Genomic DNA, 20,250 nt, shown 5'->3' with positions numbered 1-20,250 from the left:
GCAGCTAGGAACATGAAATTTTGCACCATTTTCACTCATTATTAACAGAATACTTACAGTGAAAATAACGAGGATCGGATGACTACAACATATATCTTCCATACATCCTATTGTTCAAATATGGGATTTTACTGTAAAACTTCTTTATTTGAACAGCTAAAACCGATAAATTTCGTAAGATATTTTATAAATAATAATACAAAGTCTACTGAGAAAATCATCAAAATTTATGCTGTATAAGCTTTATCTCCTATAGCACTGATTCTTCAGATACCAGTTTTTGCCATATATCTCCTTTATGTAGGAAACTAAACCCAATAAATTGTGTTACCGGTTTACATACCGATCACATAGCAGTGAAAATCACTTAGATTGGTGCCATATAAGGTATATCTTCCATACATCTGATTGTTTAGATGCGATTTTTTATATAAGTATGTAACTCCTCTATCGATGTATGCAGATGTATTCAAAAGCAGTAATCTGTCAAAGTAAAATTTGCAGATGTTCATGAAAGGTATGAAGCCTTCGGCATAGCCGAAGACAGCGCTGCTCTTACTAGTTTTTTCTTAATTTTACCCCTGTCTGCACATACGTGCATGCTATCATACCCCTTCCTGTGCATATGTATGTACATATGTACGTACATACATACATTCATACATATGTGCATATATTTATTTGTTAATTAAAAATTTCACTCGCATTTTTGAAAGACTGTACAGCCACGTTCACCGTTTTATATGGCATTAAAATGGTTGCGCTATCCAGCCAAGCTATTATTTTTTCGTTTTTAACTACATAGATATGTATATGCGCATTGTTTTATTTTATACGAGTTTTTTAAGAATTGTTATATATATATATATGTGGGATTAGTTTACGGACAGTACCTACGATCCTAGGACTAATTGGCCATTAAGAGTTAGTAACATAGAAATGCAGCCCTACATAACGAATAAAGGAATAGAACTGTTCTAATGATTTGACGAAAGTGACATCGCGTTAGAAGACGGACAAGACAAACAGGCATTCGCGTACTTACGATCGAATGCGTCGGACCACTTAGACGGGCTTCAACCCTATTAAGTTGCAATTCATAAGTAAAAATGACTATAATTCTGAAGAGCCATCCTACAAGTGGTGTCAGAAGTGGGATCGGAATTCCATGGCTGTAAAGTGACTTTTTTTTGCATACGCGTGCATGCTAAATAATTATGATGGCCTACAGATTGAACTTAGTGGCAGCGAACGCTGGAGAAAAGCTGCGAAATTTAGCTGAAATTGTGAACTATGAACATTGTTAAGTACGCATGTGCATATACGAATATTCGTCATTAAATGAACATTTGTGTATGTATAAAACTGGCGAGAAAAACGTTTGATAAAGTTTTGTAAAAATATTTTATGCGCTGAGAAGTAACGGAACTTCAACCGTTACTTAAGTGGTCCGATCCATGCGCCGTGCGTTGGAAATTTTGTTGCTGCACGGGTACCGCAACAACCCGTTGTTCATATGCGCAATGAAAAACGTGTACACTTGCGACCATAGAGCCGATATAGTAGCGACAATTAAGCACTGGGCAAGTGCAGATAGCGGTACTCAACAAAGTACACATCTACACAGCGAGCGTTGGGCGTCAAAGGCGACGCGCAGACAGACATCGGCATCAACAATTAAGTGCTGTATCATAGCGCAAGCAACAAGGGCGCCAGAACCAGGCAGCGCCGTCAGCGGTAACCTACAAGAGTGAAGTCAGCGTTAAACTACAGCAGCGAAATTGCCAAACTGACGGCGGCGAGGGACATTAACAAGCAACAACAAAGTTAACAGACAGCAGCAGGGATGTTTTAAGGCAGATGAGTAGAAATACGTTGTGAAATATAAAGCTCTGTACTTTTTGTTGTTATGTGAGTAGAATGGAAATAAGAGTATAGAACAAAGCAAAAGTTTTTCCAATAAGAAAGTTGGTACTCAGGTATTCACCATAATTGAAGTTATTGAAATGTGCAGAGCAAATGTTAACAATTATTAAGCTGATGCGCGGCAGCTATTACATGCAAATTGTTTCGTATAAGAGCATGTAATGAAATTTAAAATCGAATTTGTTTGTTTAATATTGTTTTATAATATCGATATCATTAAATATCATAAGATATGTTGTATGTTAATGTTTTGTAACCTCTGTTTTATATAAGCAGTTAGATGTAAGCATGGACCGTGACCGGTTAGAAGACTGTAAGGTGCAGTGATTTTGAGTGTCGGGTAAAGGGTGCCTTTAGCCAACTTAAATGTTTAGTGTTAAATTAAGGAAGGTGTAACTAATGTCATTAAACATTATTTCGCCAAGTTAGTTGACTGTGAGTTGAGAATTATTTTATTCAAAGAGTATTTTCTTAAAGTGAAAGATAGTAAAAAAAAAGGAGTTAAGACGTTATGATGGGCGCGTAGAAATTTTAATCGTTTTATGAGGTGAGGTGAAACGGTACTGGTTTGGTAATCGCCAACAAAGTTTCGAAACATAGTAGGTTGATTATCATGGTCAGGTTAAGGTGGTGCAGTCAGTGTAGCAGCGGAAAGAGATCAGTGAAGGTGCAATAGGTTGCGGCTGGAGGGCCGGGGATAAAAGCTCGTAGGTTGGTGCGGTAAGGCACGGAGTGGAATGGGTTGCGGCTGGAGGGCCGGGGAAATATTCTCGTGTGAGCACATCGAGGTGCGGAAGGCGTTAGCGGTAGTGTACATCGAGGACGTGAGCGTGCGTCCGGTGTAACTAATAGGCTGCGTAGGCACGGTGAGATGTTGCGGACTATGGTAAAAGTGGACAACGAGAGTGTGAGCGTGCATTCTGTTGCTACCAGGGAGCCATAGTTGAAGTTTATGTCTGGAGGTAGGCATAGTGGAGGCACTAGATAGAAGCTGATTCTCTTGAGCGCGAAGGCTATGGCTGCAGCTGACAAGATGCAGGGAAGTGATTAATTTGTATGACCGTTTGAGACCTAGTACAAGTGAAGAGTATAAAGAGATTAGTAATTCCCTACAAGGATGAAGCCAATACCGATTGAAAATAAAGAAGTTTTTGGAGAACTGATTTTAAAGAAAAATTATAAGATTTTTTTGAAAGCTAGATGAAGGATCAGAAACGCCCTTAAGCAAATGATGAAGAAGAGTGAGAAAGGCTGAAATAGAGAAGTTCACAAAATATGCAAAATTAAAATGAGAGTAGTGTTTTTCATTCGAGGCCGAATGAAACGCAGGATGGCCGAATGTGGGATTAGTTTACGGACAGTACTTACGATCCTAGGACTAATTGGCCATTAAGAGTTAGTAACATAGAAATGCAGCCCTACATAACGAATAAAGGAATAGAACTGTTCTAATGATTTGACGAAAGTGACATCGCGTTAGAAGACGGACAAGACAAACAGGCATTCGCGTACTTACGATCGAATGCGTCGGACCACTTAGACGGGCTTCAACCCTATTAAGTTGCAATTCATAAGTAAAAATGACTATAATTCTGAAGAGCCATCCTACATATATGTGCGAACACATGCATAGTCATATATTTAGTATACATTCCCATTGAATGAAATTGCTCCAGTATGTCGATAGCCACTAACACAACGAACTGGAAAAAAGTAGGGCAAGGCGCATCCGAACGTAAACGCATACTTTGCATTTTTTCACTTCGATTAAATGGTTGCTTTTGAGGTAAATTTGCGGTTTAATTTTGCGCATTGCAAGCGTTGAATTGGCAGATATTGACAAGTAGAATGCAGGAAACACTGATGAACTCCATCGCTATCGCCAATTCGAGAAAAAAGGCAACTGCAGCGACTATTCAAGAAAATCGTTTTGGTTAATGAGATTGATACGAAAATAAAACTTTTTTGCAACGAGACTTCAAGCTTTAAAAAGTTTGGAGTCACTTTTTATCAAAAGGCATACAACTTGTTTCTTTAGGTTGCTCCAAAAGGATAGAAAGATTTGTTTTCCATAAAATTTATATGTTTTTGTTATTTTTTGGCTTTTTAATAGTTATATTCAATTTGTAATAAGCTTGAGGCCATTTTTAATGAAAAACTTGTTGTGGAAAAGCAACAATAATGTGAAAAAAGGGTAGAAGTGATAGCTATTTCGGAAATCACCACATTTCCTCATCAGACTTCTTTCAGTAGGCTTCGAACCGACGAGCCCACTGACTCAGCCAGTTGCCTATGCACTGTGCTAAGTTCGCCTTGTACATTATCGTTGCTCGAAGCCTACTGAAAGAACAATAAGTTGTATGGACACAATAGGTTAAAGCGATCCGATCTTCGCCATTTTAACTGTAAGTATTTGTTTGATAATGGGTGGAAATATTGCAAAATTTCATGTTTCCAGCTGCATAGATGGAGGAGTTATAACAAAAAATCGCAATCAGTTGTATGGGAGCTATATTTATGTAATTTTTATGAAATAAATGGTTATTTTCACTGTAAGTATTCTGTTAATGGATGGAAGTATGGCAAAACTTAATTTTCCTAGCTGCATAAATGGAGGAGTTATAACGAAAATTCTCATAACTGAACAATCAGTTCTATCGGAGATATATGTTATAGTAACCCGATCTTTGTTATTTTCACTGTAAGCATTTTGTTAATAATGAGTGAAAACGGTGCGAATTTTGATGTTCCTAGCTGCTTAAATGAAGAAGTTATGGCAAAAAATCTCATATCTGAACAATCAGTTGTATTGGGGCTATAGGTTATAGCTACCCGATCTTCGCCATCACTGAAAGTATTCTTTTGATAATGAGTGATAACCGTGTAAAATTTCATGTTCCTAGCTACTTAAATGGAGGAGTTATAACGAAAAATCTTATATCTGAACAATAAGTTGTATGGGAGCTATAGGTTCTAGTGACCTGATCTTTTTAATTTTCACTCTAAGAATTCTGTTGATAATGAGTGGAAGTATTGCTAAATTTAATGTTCCTAGCTGCATAAACGGAGGAGTTATAATAAAAAATCTCATATCTGAACAATCAGTTGTATGGAGGCTATAGGTTATAGCGACACGATCTTCGCCATTTTCACTGTAAGTATTCTTTCCATAGTGAGTAACAATAGTGTAAAATTCCATGTTCCTAGCTACGTAAATGGAGGAGTTATAACGAGAAATTTTATATCTGAACAATCAGTTGTATGGGAGCTATAGGTTAGAGTCAGCCGATCTTTGTAATTTTCACAGTAAATATTCTGCTGATAATCGGTGGAAAGTATTGCAAAATTTCATGTTCCTAGCTGCATAAATGGGGAAGTTATAACGAAAAATCGCATATCTAAACAATCAGTTGTATGGGAGCTATAGGTTATAGTGACCCGATCTTTGTAATTTTTAGCCTAAGTTTTCCGTTGATAATGGATGGAAGTATTGCAAAATTTCATATTCCTAGGTTCATAAATGGAGAAGTTATAATGAAAAATCTCATATCTGAACAATCAGTTGTATGGAAGCTATAGGTTATAGCGACCCGATCTTCGCCATTTTCACTGAAAGCATTCTTTTGATGAGTGACAACAGTGCAAAATTTCATGTTCCTAGCTACGTAAATGGAGGAGTTATAACGAAAAATCTTATATCTGAACAATCAGTTGTATGGGAGCTATAGGTTATAGTGATCCGATCTTTGCAATTTTTAGTCTAAGTTTTCCGTTGATAATGAATGGAAGTATTGCAAAATTTCATATTCCTAGGTTCATAAATGGAGAAGTTATAATGAAAAATCTCATATCTGAACAATCAGGTGTATGGAAGCTATAGGTTATAGCGACCCGATCTTCGCCATTTTCACTGAAAGTATTCATTTGATGAGTGACAACAGTGCAAAATTTCATGTTCCTAGCTACGTAAATGGAGAAGTTATAATGAAAAATCTCATATCTGAACAATCAGTTGTATGGGAGCTATATGTTATAGTGGTCCGATTCTTCCGGTTCCGACAAATGATTAATAGATTATAAAAATAACCTCACCTACCAAATTTCATCCGGATATCTCGAAAACTGAGACTCTAGATTGCATACAAACAGACGGACAGACAGACAGACGGACAGACGGACATGGCTAAATCGACTCAGCTCGACGTTTTGATCATTTAAGTATACATTTTAACGGGTATATCTCTTCCTATTCTGGTACTTACAAACATCGGACCAATGTTATAATACCATTTCATGCTCATGAAAGGTATAAAAAAAAATATCAGTACAAAGTAAGTATGTATGTATGCTACATTGTATATGCATGTACATATTTATATCTGCAGGTAAGTATATTATTACAAACATATGTATCATTTTATTTTTCCTCCTTTTTGTGTGTATGCAAATGTGTGTCCTGCATTTGAATTTGCGTTCGCGCGCATTAAGCTCATAAGTGCCATCCATGATGGTATAAATATGTACACACGTACATATCTAGTATATGTACTAGTGTCCGACCGAAGGTTCGGCCTATTCGGCTGCTTTTTTATATTCGGCTTCGGCCTTCAGCCGAAAATGCCGAACAATTAGGCATTCACAAGGTGTTGTATTTGTCCCGAAGTTACATTATTTTACGACAAGTGTTAAAATTTTGCTGTTGTTTCGCATCTCTACATTACACTTTTGAAAATGTAATGACGGGTCGAAAATTTAATTTCCCTCAAATGCTTAGGTATAGTGAAAATGTATTGTATCATGAGGCCAATAACAAGCCTGTAAAATATTAATCGTTTATTTTAATTGCAACACATCGACTCCCAAGTGACACAAAGCACACTGATCGAATAAGACGGATTCTTGTTGAAAATTCAGGGTTCAGCTAAAAGGTTTGGATATATTATTAGATAATGAATCTGTAAACACAAACGACAAAGTCAAATACTTTCTTTGGCACTCCTTTAATTTATGGTTACTCTCAAACTTATCTCTTTTTCAACCAAACTGTAATTGTTTTGTTGATAATTGCACTGGTCTTTAGTCAAAAGTTGTTAAGAACAGCATTCATATTTCTGGGTGTATTTATGCCGCTGGTTCCAAATACACTAATCTGTTTTTCATATTAGCTATATTTTGCGAACGATTTCTGAAGCTATGATACGAAAACCTTTATTTTCCACCACTGTAGAAAAATTTCATTTATGCAAATGAATATGGAAACACTGACCTAGAACAAATTGCAAAAACACTGATTAGTTTACTTATTATTATGCATGCAATACAAAGATTGCAATTAATTGCAGTTCACGGGAATTTTGGTTCACCATTTTTATTATTTTTAAATACATAATTTTGTTTTAATCGCATCGCTTTTTATCATATTATTATCATAAATCAGTATCAGTAAGTGTCGCCTTCAGTTTTTTAATTATTACGTATCGGTTGGGTAATATTTGTCAAGGTTATGTAAAATAAATAATATTAAAAAAAAAATTTTAATATACAGCGCTTTTATAAATGGACTAAAAAGTAGAAAATAATACTTCTCTGTCCAATAGAATTTGTTTTGATAACTTTTGATTTAACCTGAAATTTTAGCAAAAGTCGTTATAAACAATTTATGAGATTGAAAATGAAAACCGTGGGGCGCATGTAATATACTACGTTTATACGCACGTATTATTTGCAAATAACAATTTTCAAAATGGTAAACTTTGCCGAATAAACGCTGAGTTAATTTTTTATTTGCGAATAACTAAATCACGCAAATAATTATTGATTAGTGGTATTATTTGCAAATAAACGCAAGACGCCGCCATTCTTAGGTTTATTTTCTGTTTCGATGGTCATCATATTGCCTTTTTAATAATCAAGACGTTGCCATTTTTAACTTTATTTTCTTTTTCGTTGATCATATTATTGCCTTTTTATAATCAGGCAATATTAAAAAAAAATTTTTCACCATCGAATAAACAGTGAGTTAGGTATTTGCAGATTATTTTTATTTGCAAATAGCTTACGTATAGACGTAGTAATAGACACCTGAATTGATATGAATAACGACCGCTTAAAATCGAGCTCAAATTTGTACTTTCTCTGTAGAAATTTTATGTCTATGTTATGTAGTTTGCCTATTGTCAATTACATATAATGCTTTGTATTGCATGCGCCCCACGCATTTCATTATACCTTTCATGAGCATGAAATGGTATTATGACTTTGGTCCGATGTTTGTAAGTACAGGAATAAGAAGAGATAGACCCATTAAAATGTATACGTAAATTATCAGAACGTCGAGCTGAGTCGATTTAGCCATGTCCGTCTGTCCATCTGTCTGTCTGTCTGTCTGTCTGTCCGTCTGTTTGTGTGCAATCTAGTCTCTCAGATTTCGAGATATCCGGATGAAACTTGGTAGGTGGGTGTATTTTTATAATGTATTAATCATTTGTCGGAACCGGAAGAATCGGACCACTATAACATATAGCTCCCATACAACTGATTGTTCAGATATGAGATTTTTCGTTATAACTTCTCCATTTATGCAGCTAAGAACATGAAATTTTGCAATACTTCCACCCCTTATCAACAGAGAATTTAGAGGGAAAATTACAAAGATCGGGTCACTATAACCTATAGCTCCCGTACTACTGATTGTTAATAAGATATAAGATTTTTCGTTATAACTCCTCCAGTTAAGTAGCTAGTAACATGAAATTTCGAACTGTTGTCACTCATTATCAAAAGGATACTTTCAGTTAAAATGGCGAAAATCGGGTCGCTATAACCTATGATATGAGATATGAGATTTTTCGCCATAACTTCTCCATTTGTGCAGCTAGGAACATGAAAATTCTCACCGTTTTCACTCATTATTAACAGAGTATTTACAGTGAAAATAACAAAGATCGGGTCACTATAACATATATCTCCCATTCAACTGATTGATCAGTTATGAGAATTTTCGTTATGACTCCTCGATTTATGCAGCTAGGAACATGAAATTTTGCGATACTTCTAACGATTATCAACAGAATTCTTACAGGGAAAATAACAAAGAGCGGGTCACTTTTACATATAGCTCCCATACAACTGATTGTTCAGATATGAGATTCGTATGTTATAACTTCTAAATATATGCAGCTATAAACATGATATTTCGCACTATTTTCGCTCATTATCCACAGATAGTTTACAGTAAAATTAACAAAGATCGGGTCACTGTAACTTATATATTGCATCCATATAACTGATTGTTCAGATATGAGGTTTTAATGTAAAACTAATTTATTTGGACAGCTAAAACCGATAAATTTCGTAAGCTATTGTATAAATAATAATACAAAGTCTACTAAGAAAATTGTCAAAATCTATGCTGTATAAGCCTTATCTCGTATACCATTGATTATTCCTATACCAGCTTTTGCGATATATCTCCTTTATGTAGGAAGCTAAACCCATTAAATTGTGTTACCGGTTTACATACCGATAACACAGCAGTGAAAATCACTTTGATTGGTGTTATAAAGGTATATCTTCCATACCTCTGATTGTTTAGATAAGATTTTTTATTTATGTAACTCCTCTATGTACGTGTGCTGTGAATATATAAATTTTTTCAAATGCAGTAATCTGTTAAATTAAAGTTTTCAGATGTTCATGAAAGGTATGATGCCTTCGGCATAGCCGAAGACAGCGCTGCTCTTACTTGTTTTCAATCTCATAAATTGTTTATAACGACTTTTGCTAAAGTTTCAAAACCAAAAGTTATCAAAACAAATTCTATGGGGCTGAGAAATATTATTTTCTACATACTTTTTAGTCCATTTATAAAAGCGTTGTATATTAAAAAGTTTTACATGCATTTACATGTGTATGTACATACATACGAGCAGCAATTAATTTCATTTAAAGAAATGGCGTGTCGTCCATTTCCGCTGAAGCGTTCGTAGTACATAGATGTCATCTACCCCGCCCTATGCACTACAGATGTCGCCCTGTGCACTAGACTTTTTTATAGGAACTTTGCAAAGCAACGGTTTTATGGTGTCGGACACACAACATTGAAAGTTTCTGGATCCACAACATTGAAAGTTTCTGGAGCCACAACATTGCAAGTTGATAAAAGCGTTGTAAAAAAGAGATGCATCCCTCTCTTTTTTCGACAAAAATGTCTCTTAAATTGTATAAATAACTTCGAAATATAAGCAAACGATTACGGAAAAGTGTGGCATGGATTGACTTGTTTCGTTAACGTTCAATACAAAGCTTTATCTCCAATTGGAGAGTCCCAAGAGGATAGTGCATTTACCTACGGCAGCGATGGGCACAGAGAGCTTTTACTCTGCACACGACTATACAAAATGTATACAAAGCTTAAAAGACCTTTGCCCACGGGCAATGCGGTGCCCATCACCGACCTACGGTCACTCTTTGATATAATGGAAGTAACTAAAATATTTACATGCAGACATGTCTGAAATTCGAAAATTTGGAATCGACTCGATTTCGATAATTTTTTCGATGGTTTTTAATCCAAAAATTTTTAAGTCTCGCATTAAAATGATTTACTTCATATCGTTGTTGCTTCCTTTATAGTTTTCAATTAGAATATTCACTCTTTTCATCAGATAATTAAAAAATATTTGGCAAATCGAGTCGATTTCAAAGATTCGAATTTCAGAACATGCCTGATAATATCTAAATAGTTATTGCACGCCCCTACTTTCGTATAACGGTAATATTTAATATATGTATGTAAAAGTGATACAATTGCGTTTTGCTGTGATTTTGTAGAAACATGGGCGCTATTTGGAAGTTTTTCAACATAAAAAAGTCAACTGCGATTCGCAATGTGTGCCAGAAAGAGCTTGCCCTGGGAAGTGAAGCGTCAAAAAAAAAACAAGCTTGAAAAAGCATTTACAATTGCCTCCTTCACAATACCAAGATTTTTTACCGGCTGCGGAAATTATATCTTTGTAAGGTGTTCCTTTTATTAAAAAAATAATAAAAACCAGTGAACCCACAGGGCGTTAAACCGCCCAAAATTTAATTTCAGAAACTTAAATAATATTCCAAATTTTAATCAGAATTATAAGAGACCCGAGTGTCATCTAAAACCGTGCAGCCGTTTCTTAGTGAAGATAAGTCTCGCATAGTGCAGGTTTTTAATTTCATCTAATTTCGAGACACCCTACATATGTGAAAAAGGTTTTTAATTAAAAAAATAATAATACTTCAACACACATCTACAGGCTAAGGTCTTTCGTCTGACATTGTGATACACATGTATTTCAATAAACTGAAGAACTAATTTGAATTAAATTGCTCGAACACATGGCAACCCTCCTAAATAAAGGTTCGAAATAAATCCTTTTCAAAACCATTTCGATCGATACCCATCTTTTAATAGTTCACCGAACTTATTAAGTAATTTGAATGTAACTTTTGAAACACGTTGCAACCCTTTTGAAATATTCAAAAAGTTCAAAATAAAGATTTCCTAACATTATTTTGTTTGACTATGGTTCTCTAAGCTAGGATAACGATAACCCGTACCGAATTTTAGTTGAAGTTTTAGTTAAAATTCGATATGTTTCCCTTATTTGAATGCATGTCTACTAAATCTACATCTTTAAATTTTCAAAAGGACGCCAGGATTTCTCCGAAGGAAATCGAAAAAAGTTAATTAAAGGAAAATATACTTTGCGATTTTTATCCTTGAATATCCTTAAATATATTTATAGGATTTAAATTAAACCAAGATTCTTCAAAAATAATTCAAAATTAAAAATCTTGAAGGATAATGTTTTTAAAGGACATTTTTGACATGTTCCAAAAGGATAATTGAAAACAAAAGTTATAATTAATCTTGTTTTGAGATTTTCTTTTAATTGATATATATCCATATTTTGTGTAAACTTTTGGAAATATATTATAATTTATAGTCCTTTGGAAAGTCCTGAGACCCTGGTAAAAAACTAAAAAAGCATATTTACTAAATATTATGCCCTAATACTGTAGGGAGTATAGTATATAGAAGTAAAAAAAACATGTTAACAAAACACGCGAACTGCACAAAGATTATTCTGATAACTTTGACTGCACTGTCGGCACTGGTTGCCGGGGTCCAAATTGCATTAAAATTTTATTTGGATAGTTTTTAAGAAAAATGAGGGGTATGCGTTAGAAAAAAAAAATGTTTTTTTTGGGACAGATAATTTTTTACGAAATAAAAAATCACAGAACTATTATTTTTGAAACGTAAAACTTAATTTTAATATATGGCATCGGCTTCGGTGTTTGGCCGAATATTGAATAGTACCTAATATTCGGCTTCGGCTTCGGCCGAAATTCCGTCTTCGGTTGGACACTAATATCAATATATGTACATATGGTACGAACTCTCCAACATAGACAGCAACGTAAATATGCAACAGTATGTCTGTTCAAATTTCATTTCTCCCCTGCTATTGATCTTTCCACGCATTTTCCCTCCCACCTTAGTTCTTCCCGCTTGCTTCTACTTGCATGCTGCAATCCGTCGCCGCATTTCCGTTGCAATTGCCAACGTGAGTGAGCGTGTGTATGTGAGTAACATGCAGCCAAGGCGCACCGGAATGCACCATTGCATTGAAATAAATTAAAAAGCGGCGTCAACACAAACGTTGCTCTGCTGCCTCGTCGTGCCGTGCTTTTTATGCTTGTGTGCGTAGCATCCGCTTTTCTTTTTTCTTCATTTTTCATTTAATTTCATTTATTTACACATTTTTATGCTGCTGCAGGTACGAAGGTGTGTTCGTGCAGCTCCCGGCAATTGGCCAACAACCTCAGCGGATCAGACTCAGCCTACAATTCGACCGCTCAGCAATCTCTATTTTGTTCAGCTCAGCACTCTTGCCTTGATTATTTACGAGTATTTGCCGAGGGAATTTGTAACTTTTTTGTAATTTTTTCCCCAGCTCATGTATGTACATACATGTTTTCCTTTTTTACGCCAATTTTTCACATTTTTTCAATCCACTTTCATTTAGTTGTTTGCTTCCGAGATTCACCACCATTATAAACTACAATGTGCCCACTCACCTCATTGCCAGCCAGACAAACATACGTACTCCAGCAGCCGTGAATATCCTTGCTCTTCCATGTTTGGCTAGGGTAATTGTCGTACATTAAAAATCATAAGAAGCAACAGCTCAGCAGCTTGGCAGCGGATCTCGTCCGCTCAACGGTGTGGCTTAATGAAATGCTTAATTAAGTATTTACACACATGTTAATTCCAAGTAATGGTGAAGGTCTTTTCGGAGGCCCCAGCGGTATTCGTATGCTCGGTATTTAATCCTTAATGCTTTTGTGAACGATAGCTTGTCTCAAGTGGTGCGGATATTTAACTTTGGGCTACTTGATGCTTTTAAATATTCATAATTTGTATTTAAAATCGATCGCATTGCATTTGGGACAAAAGATTTATGCGGGCATTCGATAGTGTACCTACATGTGTAAGTCTGTATGAAGCTTAAGCGCAAGTTGGAGGCGTTTAACTAGAAGGGAAAGTTTTATTAAGTTTAATTTGTTTGTATATGTTCTCTTTCAATATTGGACAAACCTCATTCTCCTCTTTCTCTGAACTATATTTTTATAAAAAATTATCGAAAATAAATTAGAATAAAAGACTGTGCTTATGTTGCGAAAAATTCACTATGCCAATACTTTTGTCCGACACTGTATACAAAGTAAAGTTGCAAAAGTGATGGCATTTACTCGAAAACCACTGAATTGATTTTGATGAAATTGTCACAGTTTATTAAAACGCATGAGGAGCATGTTTAAGTTATGTTTGCTTGCTATCCGATAAATAGATCCAGAGTTATGGTTTTACCCATATAAGAAAAAAAGCATTAACAAATACAACTTCTACAAATAAGAGAAGAGAGAACAAGTAAAAGTTCCACATATAAGAAAAAACGACAACAAATATAATAATTCTTTTTCCGATTCCTTCGCTATTAGCTCCGGATGATTTATGAAATATGTATTACAATTTGGATATTGAGGTTTATGGTCTGATTATGGCAACTTAATGTAACTTACGGCTCTCTCTTAAAAATTCTGTTAAATGGGTGTTGCTTATAATTGAACAGCCGAAACTTAACGTAACTTAATGCCACGTCGAAATCTGTTTCATTTTGATTGTATAAGTTCTAGTTAAGTTAAGTTGCCATAATCAGGCTTTTAAGGAAGCTTCATGGAAAATATTTTTGAAGAGCGTTGCTACATTTTTTTAAGTTTTAATTCAATTGAATTGGTAAAATAGATAACATATTATTACAATATGGGTATCAAACTAAAGCGGCTTAAGAAAACTTAATTTTCAAAAATTTTTCGAGAGTGTTTCCATCTGGTACAAAAATTTTACGAAATTTAATTGATATCGTAAATAAAATGCTGCAATAAGGGTGTCAAAATAAAGTGGTTTGAGAAAGCCTAGTTTGGGAAATATTTTTAAAGAGAGAGGTTTAAAAATTTGAATTCAATTAAATTGGTAAGATATCGTCGGTGATACTGCAAAACGTTCTATGTCACTTATTACCTCTGGTGCTTAATTGAACTGTTATCTGTATCTGATCGCTTCTGGCAATCGTTCCTCTTCATCAGCCAAAGGTAGACAGTGTTGTCATTCGTTTATTAGGGTGTAACGATTTGCAGATGCATTTCGGTGCAAGTGAGAGACCATCTAAGTGTCAAGGGTACTAAATAATAGACATAGACCATTTTGCAGTATCACCGACGATATATTAAATATTACAGTTTTGGTATCAAACGAAAGGTATTTAAGAAATATTCGGTTTAGCAACATTTTTTATTTGCATTACAGCCAATCTAAAAGGGTAAGATTAAAAATTTAAAATTAAATGAAATATTCCTTATAGTACCCATACGGAGTTTATAAATGCTTTAGTAGAATGAAAATAAAATTTACAAGCACTTCGATCCATAGGATAAGCGCTGATATTAATTTTTATAGTAAGAGTTTGATTAAATAGAGTTGAAATACAAATTTCAAAATGTTTACGTAACGAAAAATATTGAAAAATTCCTTGATGGATGGTAATTGTTGTCACAAAATTCTTTCAATATGGTCGAATCAATTAACCTTTTAACACAAATACGGCACAGTATGCCATCATTGCAAAGTCAAAGTCGCGAAACACATGTTTTTTTATTGTCTTCAAATACTTCAAGAAAAAGTATTTAACGACGCTAATTTTACTCTAAATTTATACTAACAACAATCCCTTGAAAAGAAGTAATATTATTATGGAATTTTTGAAAATGGGCGTAATTCTGCCCACATATCGTTACTAGACACGAATAAGGGCGCGAGCTAAAAAGTTGACGGCGAAAAAAGACGCATAAAAAAACTTTAGCGTCAAAGACTCTTAACATACTTCGCCGAAGTTTTTTATAAGCATCTTTTTTCGCCAAAAATTTTTTACGCGCCTTTTTTCGCAAAAATTTTTTACGCGCCTTTTTTCGCCGTCAAAGCACTACCGCGCCTTTATTCGTGTGTAGTGACGATATATCTATAAAAGTTTAACTCATTATATCTAACTGAACGTTCTATCGAAGATGTTTGAAATAGACATAAAACCACCCCTGTTTACCAAGACTTATGTGAGAAAGGAGAGTTGGCCATTATATAGTTGAAGACGCTCCTTTGTTTGCTCCCGGTCCACTACCAGCCAAACAAAAGCTTTCAACTTTAGACGTCGAGGGTTTCGTTCAGCTCCAATAGGTTCGTTGGAGGGAGAGGTGAGGCATTCGCTGACCAGTTTGGATCGCACCATACGATATGCTAGAGCCCTGATTGTCGGTTATCAAAGGTCGCCCAGTGTTCATGTGGCGAAGCGAAGAGTGGCGCTAAATATAGCGTTTATCACTGGAGTAGGACTGAGCTGGAGCCCCCGCTGAGTTCAAAAAAGGCAGCATATTGCACCTCTTCTGTTTTCTGAACTAATGCATACTTTTCTAGTAAGGCCAAGAAGACAAGCTCCGATTTATCAGGATTAATAGAAATTCCGAAGCTGACAGGCCAACTTCTGACTAAATTTAAAAAGCTTTGCACAAGATCACACAGAAGTAAAAATATGCTAGATGAATTAAAATTAACTATGGCTCTTTGCAATAACGGCACAACTAAAAATTCATATATTTCAGTAGAGCCAATTAAGGATTTTGTGTTTCGTAATGTCTTTTAACATAATTATTCCGGATTATTTGCAATCACTCCGTTGTGAAAATTTTTAAGGGTTCAAGTAATAACTTTTCTAAAGATTTGGTAAGGGTTTGACTGAAAAAATACGAAATAAGTAACAACTCCTAAGTATTTCAACGAAAATAACTCCACTGGTACTGCTGCACAACGGCACAATACGAAAAATGTCGTTATTTCACATAAAAACACATGTGCCACCGTTCAGTGGTAAGGGTTGCCTACTTCAGTTTTGTGACAAATGGCAATACTGCCGTTTGGAAACCGGATTGTTAACAACTAAGCATATGTCGATTTGTCACAGAAAAATATATTTATTTATAAACCTAATCCGCTATATAATCCAAAAACATGAAATTTTGAGTTGTGTCGTTATTGCAGAGGACCATCGATTGTATAGGACATTCAAGTTCAAAAAAAAAAAAATGCGCCTATTATGAGTTCCATTCGACCTTCGACTGTGGTCGAAAGGGCTGATCGAAGGAATTTTCATTGGTATTTGTGACGCTCATTCGATAAAGAATAGCGCTATTTTGAATTTCGCGCGTTTAGGTTGTTCACAATAGTATATTTTTCACCGCTGAGAAGCTTTGTTTACAAATCGAGCAAAGTAAATAGTGTGCTTATACATACGGTGACCATCCGTCCTTTATTTTAAAGGGCAGTCCTTTATTTTAACCCCCTATCCTATATAATTTTTTTCAAAATAAAGGACGCCTTTTTTCCTTTATTTCTTAAACTGTCCTTTAAATCAGCTCTGCATTTTTCAGAGGTTAATTTTTAAACACAGAATATGAAAAATAAAAATGTCCCTTATAAAATATAATGAAAACCTTCGCGAGTTTGTTTCGCTCCTCACTTAAGGGTTTCTATTTAATCGGTAATCTTTGTACAATCTATAAAGCACTAGGAAAGTTGTGCCCAGGATCGTGTTGCACGCTGAGTTTCCAGTTTAACTGAAAAGGAACAATAAACCTCCTGCTGCACAGTGGTTCAATACTGGCATTTAGTGTTCGTAATTCACTGGAGCCTTAATTTTTCACTTAATTTGATAATTTTTTATTTTTTTTTTAATGAAAGCGCACAATATTTGCAAGACACCAGTTTAGCCTGATTTGTGAATTTTTATTTGATTATATTAAATTTTTTAGAACAAAATGCAGAAAAAGTAGCAATTTTGAAGAAAATGTAATCTCCTGTTCCAGTTAATAAACTTTACATAACAAAAACTAGTTGAAAACAATTGTATGGTTCTCCCAAAATGAAAAAAATACACAAAAAAAATTTGTAAATGTTATAAAAAAATGTTCACCAAAATAAATATTTTTTTTTAGTTTTTAGTTAAAATTGGTTGAAAAATTACGGCTCCGATGAATTATGAACCATGAATTCCAATTTTGAACCACTGTGTGCCAAATCATTTGTGTCCCAAATCATTTTGAAAAAAAGTGTCCTTTGTTTTACGTTGGTTAATATGGTCACCGTACTTATACATATTTATGTAAATTTGTGCAAATTAAAATGAAGTAAAAAAGAAAGCGAGTTTATAAAAACTTGAACAAATTAGTACAACGGAGTTCTGGTTCGTCAGAGGATGAGAGCTTAGTAAACTGGCCAGGAGCAGAAAACGTTTAAATGAAGTATTTCGAATATAGAACTAAAAACGCAAAATCATAAATTTTTCAAAATTTCCTAACACTTCGCTACAGCATCGAAAGCAAAATTCTGTTCGACAGAAAATTCGATACTCAACGAAAATTTCGACACGGTCGCATAGCTCGTATTTAATATGAATTTCATATTCGATCTTCAATAACCAGCGAAGATCGAAAATCGACAAATTATTTTAGTTGAAGTGACTATTTTATGAAAGCAGCAACTTTTTTTTTTAAATACATATGTCAAGTGTTACTTATTAAATAATTCATTAAAGCCGCTCTAATCTGAACCACCCTTTAATTTTATATAAAATTGTTTGGTACTTGCAAGCATACGTTGTGTACTCGTGCGTGCTAAAATACTGAAGCCTGCACATATGTACATATGTAAAATTTATTTAAAACCCTCTACAAATCTGACTTTTTAATCGTATTCAAGCCATTTTACTCACACAATGTCAGTGTATTACGTGTCTCTCTCATCTTTAATCTTATCAGCGCCCTTGTTTCTCATTTATGTACTTTTCTTTTTTACATGATTCAAGTTAATTCATCCGTTTTCATATTGCTTCTCTTCTTTGTTTCTCCTCTCGTTTCATAATCCTCAGGACATGTTGGCGGCTGTGGCATCACGGAGGAAGTCTCCCAGTGGATGGAAAGCATACAGAATTCTGCCGTCGAAGAGTTGCCCGAACCAATGTCGAATGATGATGTCACCCACCAAAAACAACAGCACAAATTAACCAAACCGGCTACCGCACGCATGACACAGACACAAGATGTAGCGCAACAAGAGAAAGATAATGGCGCATTCCCAACAAACAAGAAACACAAAAGGCCCACCACTGCGCCAACAATAGCAACAGGAGCCGCATCCGCGCAACAACGTCCACCAAAAAAATACTCAAGTTACACAGCTGGCACTGGCGCGACGACGCCAACGCCGACGACCGCGACGGCAACGAGAGGCGGCTTTGTGGCTGACTCCGCCGGTAGTGCCGTAGGCGATGATGATTTCAAATATCCTTATCAAAAATACTCAAAAGATGCAAATTTTCGCTTCGATGACGACACGGCTTCAACATGGCGGACATTTTCGCCTAAAGCTCCAGCCGATGGCAGCGATAGCGGCAACGGTTTCTCGGGGACATTTTATGATCCGGAAACGGGACGCAAGTACACGCCCCAAAACATGGATCGGTCCGAGTGGCATGCAAAGGTGCACGAACGAGTGCGGCGTGCAACCAGCGCTAATTTGAACGGGCCGGGGGCGCGGCGTGAAGAGAACAAAAATACCTGTTCGCTGTATATACAAACGGATCCGCTGATATGGCGGCACATACGCGAAGGAATTGCTGATGTAAGTGAAACGAGAACACTTTTATTGTAACTCATTTAAAAAGTGGTATAAATATACATACATGGGCACCTATGTGAGCGGCTGACAGTGGCAAGTTAGTGCTAGGGTGGCGCTTAAGTTATAAATTCATTTCTTTTACCGAACTCACGTTCGCCATTGTTTTAAGGCAGCATTGGTTCTGTTTTTTGTTTTGATATTTGATACGCTCTCTTGTCTGTTCCGGTTTGCTTGAATTTGTGTTCATTTTCTTCTCTTTTGTTTCTTCACTAAATCCCCTTTTTTGTTTTTGCTGCTTGGCTTTACTTTGTTTGTTTACTATATTTTTTCACCGCCAATGTTTGCATAATTTTGCCATTTTATATGAGATGGCGGCACCCCGGCAGCAAAGCCCTGCGATTAAAAGCAGCAAAGAGGGAATAAAGAAATACCTACATATATACGTAAAAAGTTATTCAATTGTGATAGCGCAGAAAGCTACAAAGTCCATAGCCGTGGAGTGAATATTGCTGCCAGTGGAACAAAAAGCTATGCGCGTGATGCATCGAATCCGCGCTCTAAATGCTTTAAAAGGAGTAGAAGCGCACGCTTCAGGGGGAATGAAGTGTAGCGTGATTTTTAATTTTTTAAAACTCAGTTGCCGTGGCGGTTTGGGTACGATGGTAGAATTTTATAGTGCTAAGTACCAACTTCCCATCACCACGTGCTAAACTTCTTTCTGGAAACTGGTGATGCAGCAGGATATAGATTTAAGAGTTAGGAAATAGTCCATTCGCTTCTTCCGTTGTTGCTTACTTCAAAATTATTAAATTTACTAGCAGACCCGGCGAACTTCGTCCCGCCCAAAATTTTTATATATTTTACTGAAACTTTTTGGCCCAACATTTTCACTAACAATTCACGTTTACGATTTTCATTGGCACATTTGTCTGCTAAGATTAAGGTTTGGTGGTGATTTGCCGCTTTAAATAACCTAAGGAAAGTGTTATATCCGTTCTTGA

General features: G+C 35.5%; 1 protein-coding gene across 2 annotated transcripts in view; it reads left to right on the top strand.

The window, feature by feature from the left end:
- LOC118735320 (cell wall protein DAN4-like) overlaps positions 1-19,345 on the top strand; it is a 318,943-nt gene extending 299,598 nt beyond the window's left edge. The window contains exon 4 of one of the 2 annotated variants that reach the window (XM_036465001.1): positions 18,501-19,345. In XM_036465001.1, the coding sequence (XP_036320894.1) occupies positions 18,501-19,282 (782 nt within the window). In that variant the 3' untranslated portion in view covers positions 19,283-19,345. The remainder of the gene's footprint in view (positions 1-18,500) is intronic. The other variant, XM_036465002.1, reaches the window with a different exon arrangement.
- The last annotated feature ends 905 nt before the right edge of the window (positions 19,346-20,250 follow it).

The sequence above is a fragment of the Rhagoletis pomonella genome, unplaced genomic scaffold (genome assembly GCF_013731165.1).
Source record: "Rhagoletis pomonella isolate Grant_MI unplaced genomic scaffold, Rhpom_1.0 Rhpom_scaffold_00003, whole genome shotgun sequence".
In the NCBI taxonomy this organism is placed as follows: Eukaryota; Metazoa; Arthropoda; class Insecta; order Diptera; family Tephritidae; genus Rhagoletis; species Rhagoletis pomonella.
This window is presented reverse-complemented; position numbering and strand designations above follow the sequence as displayed.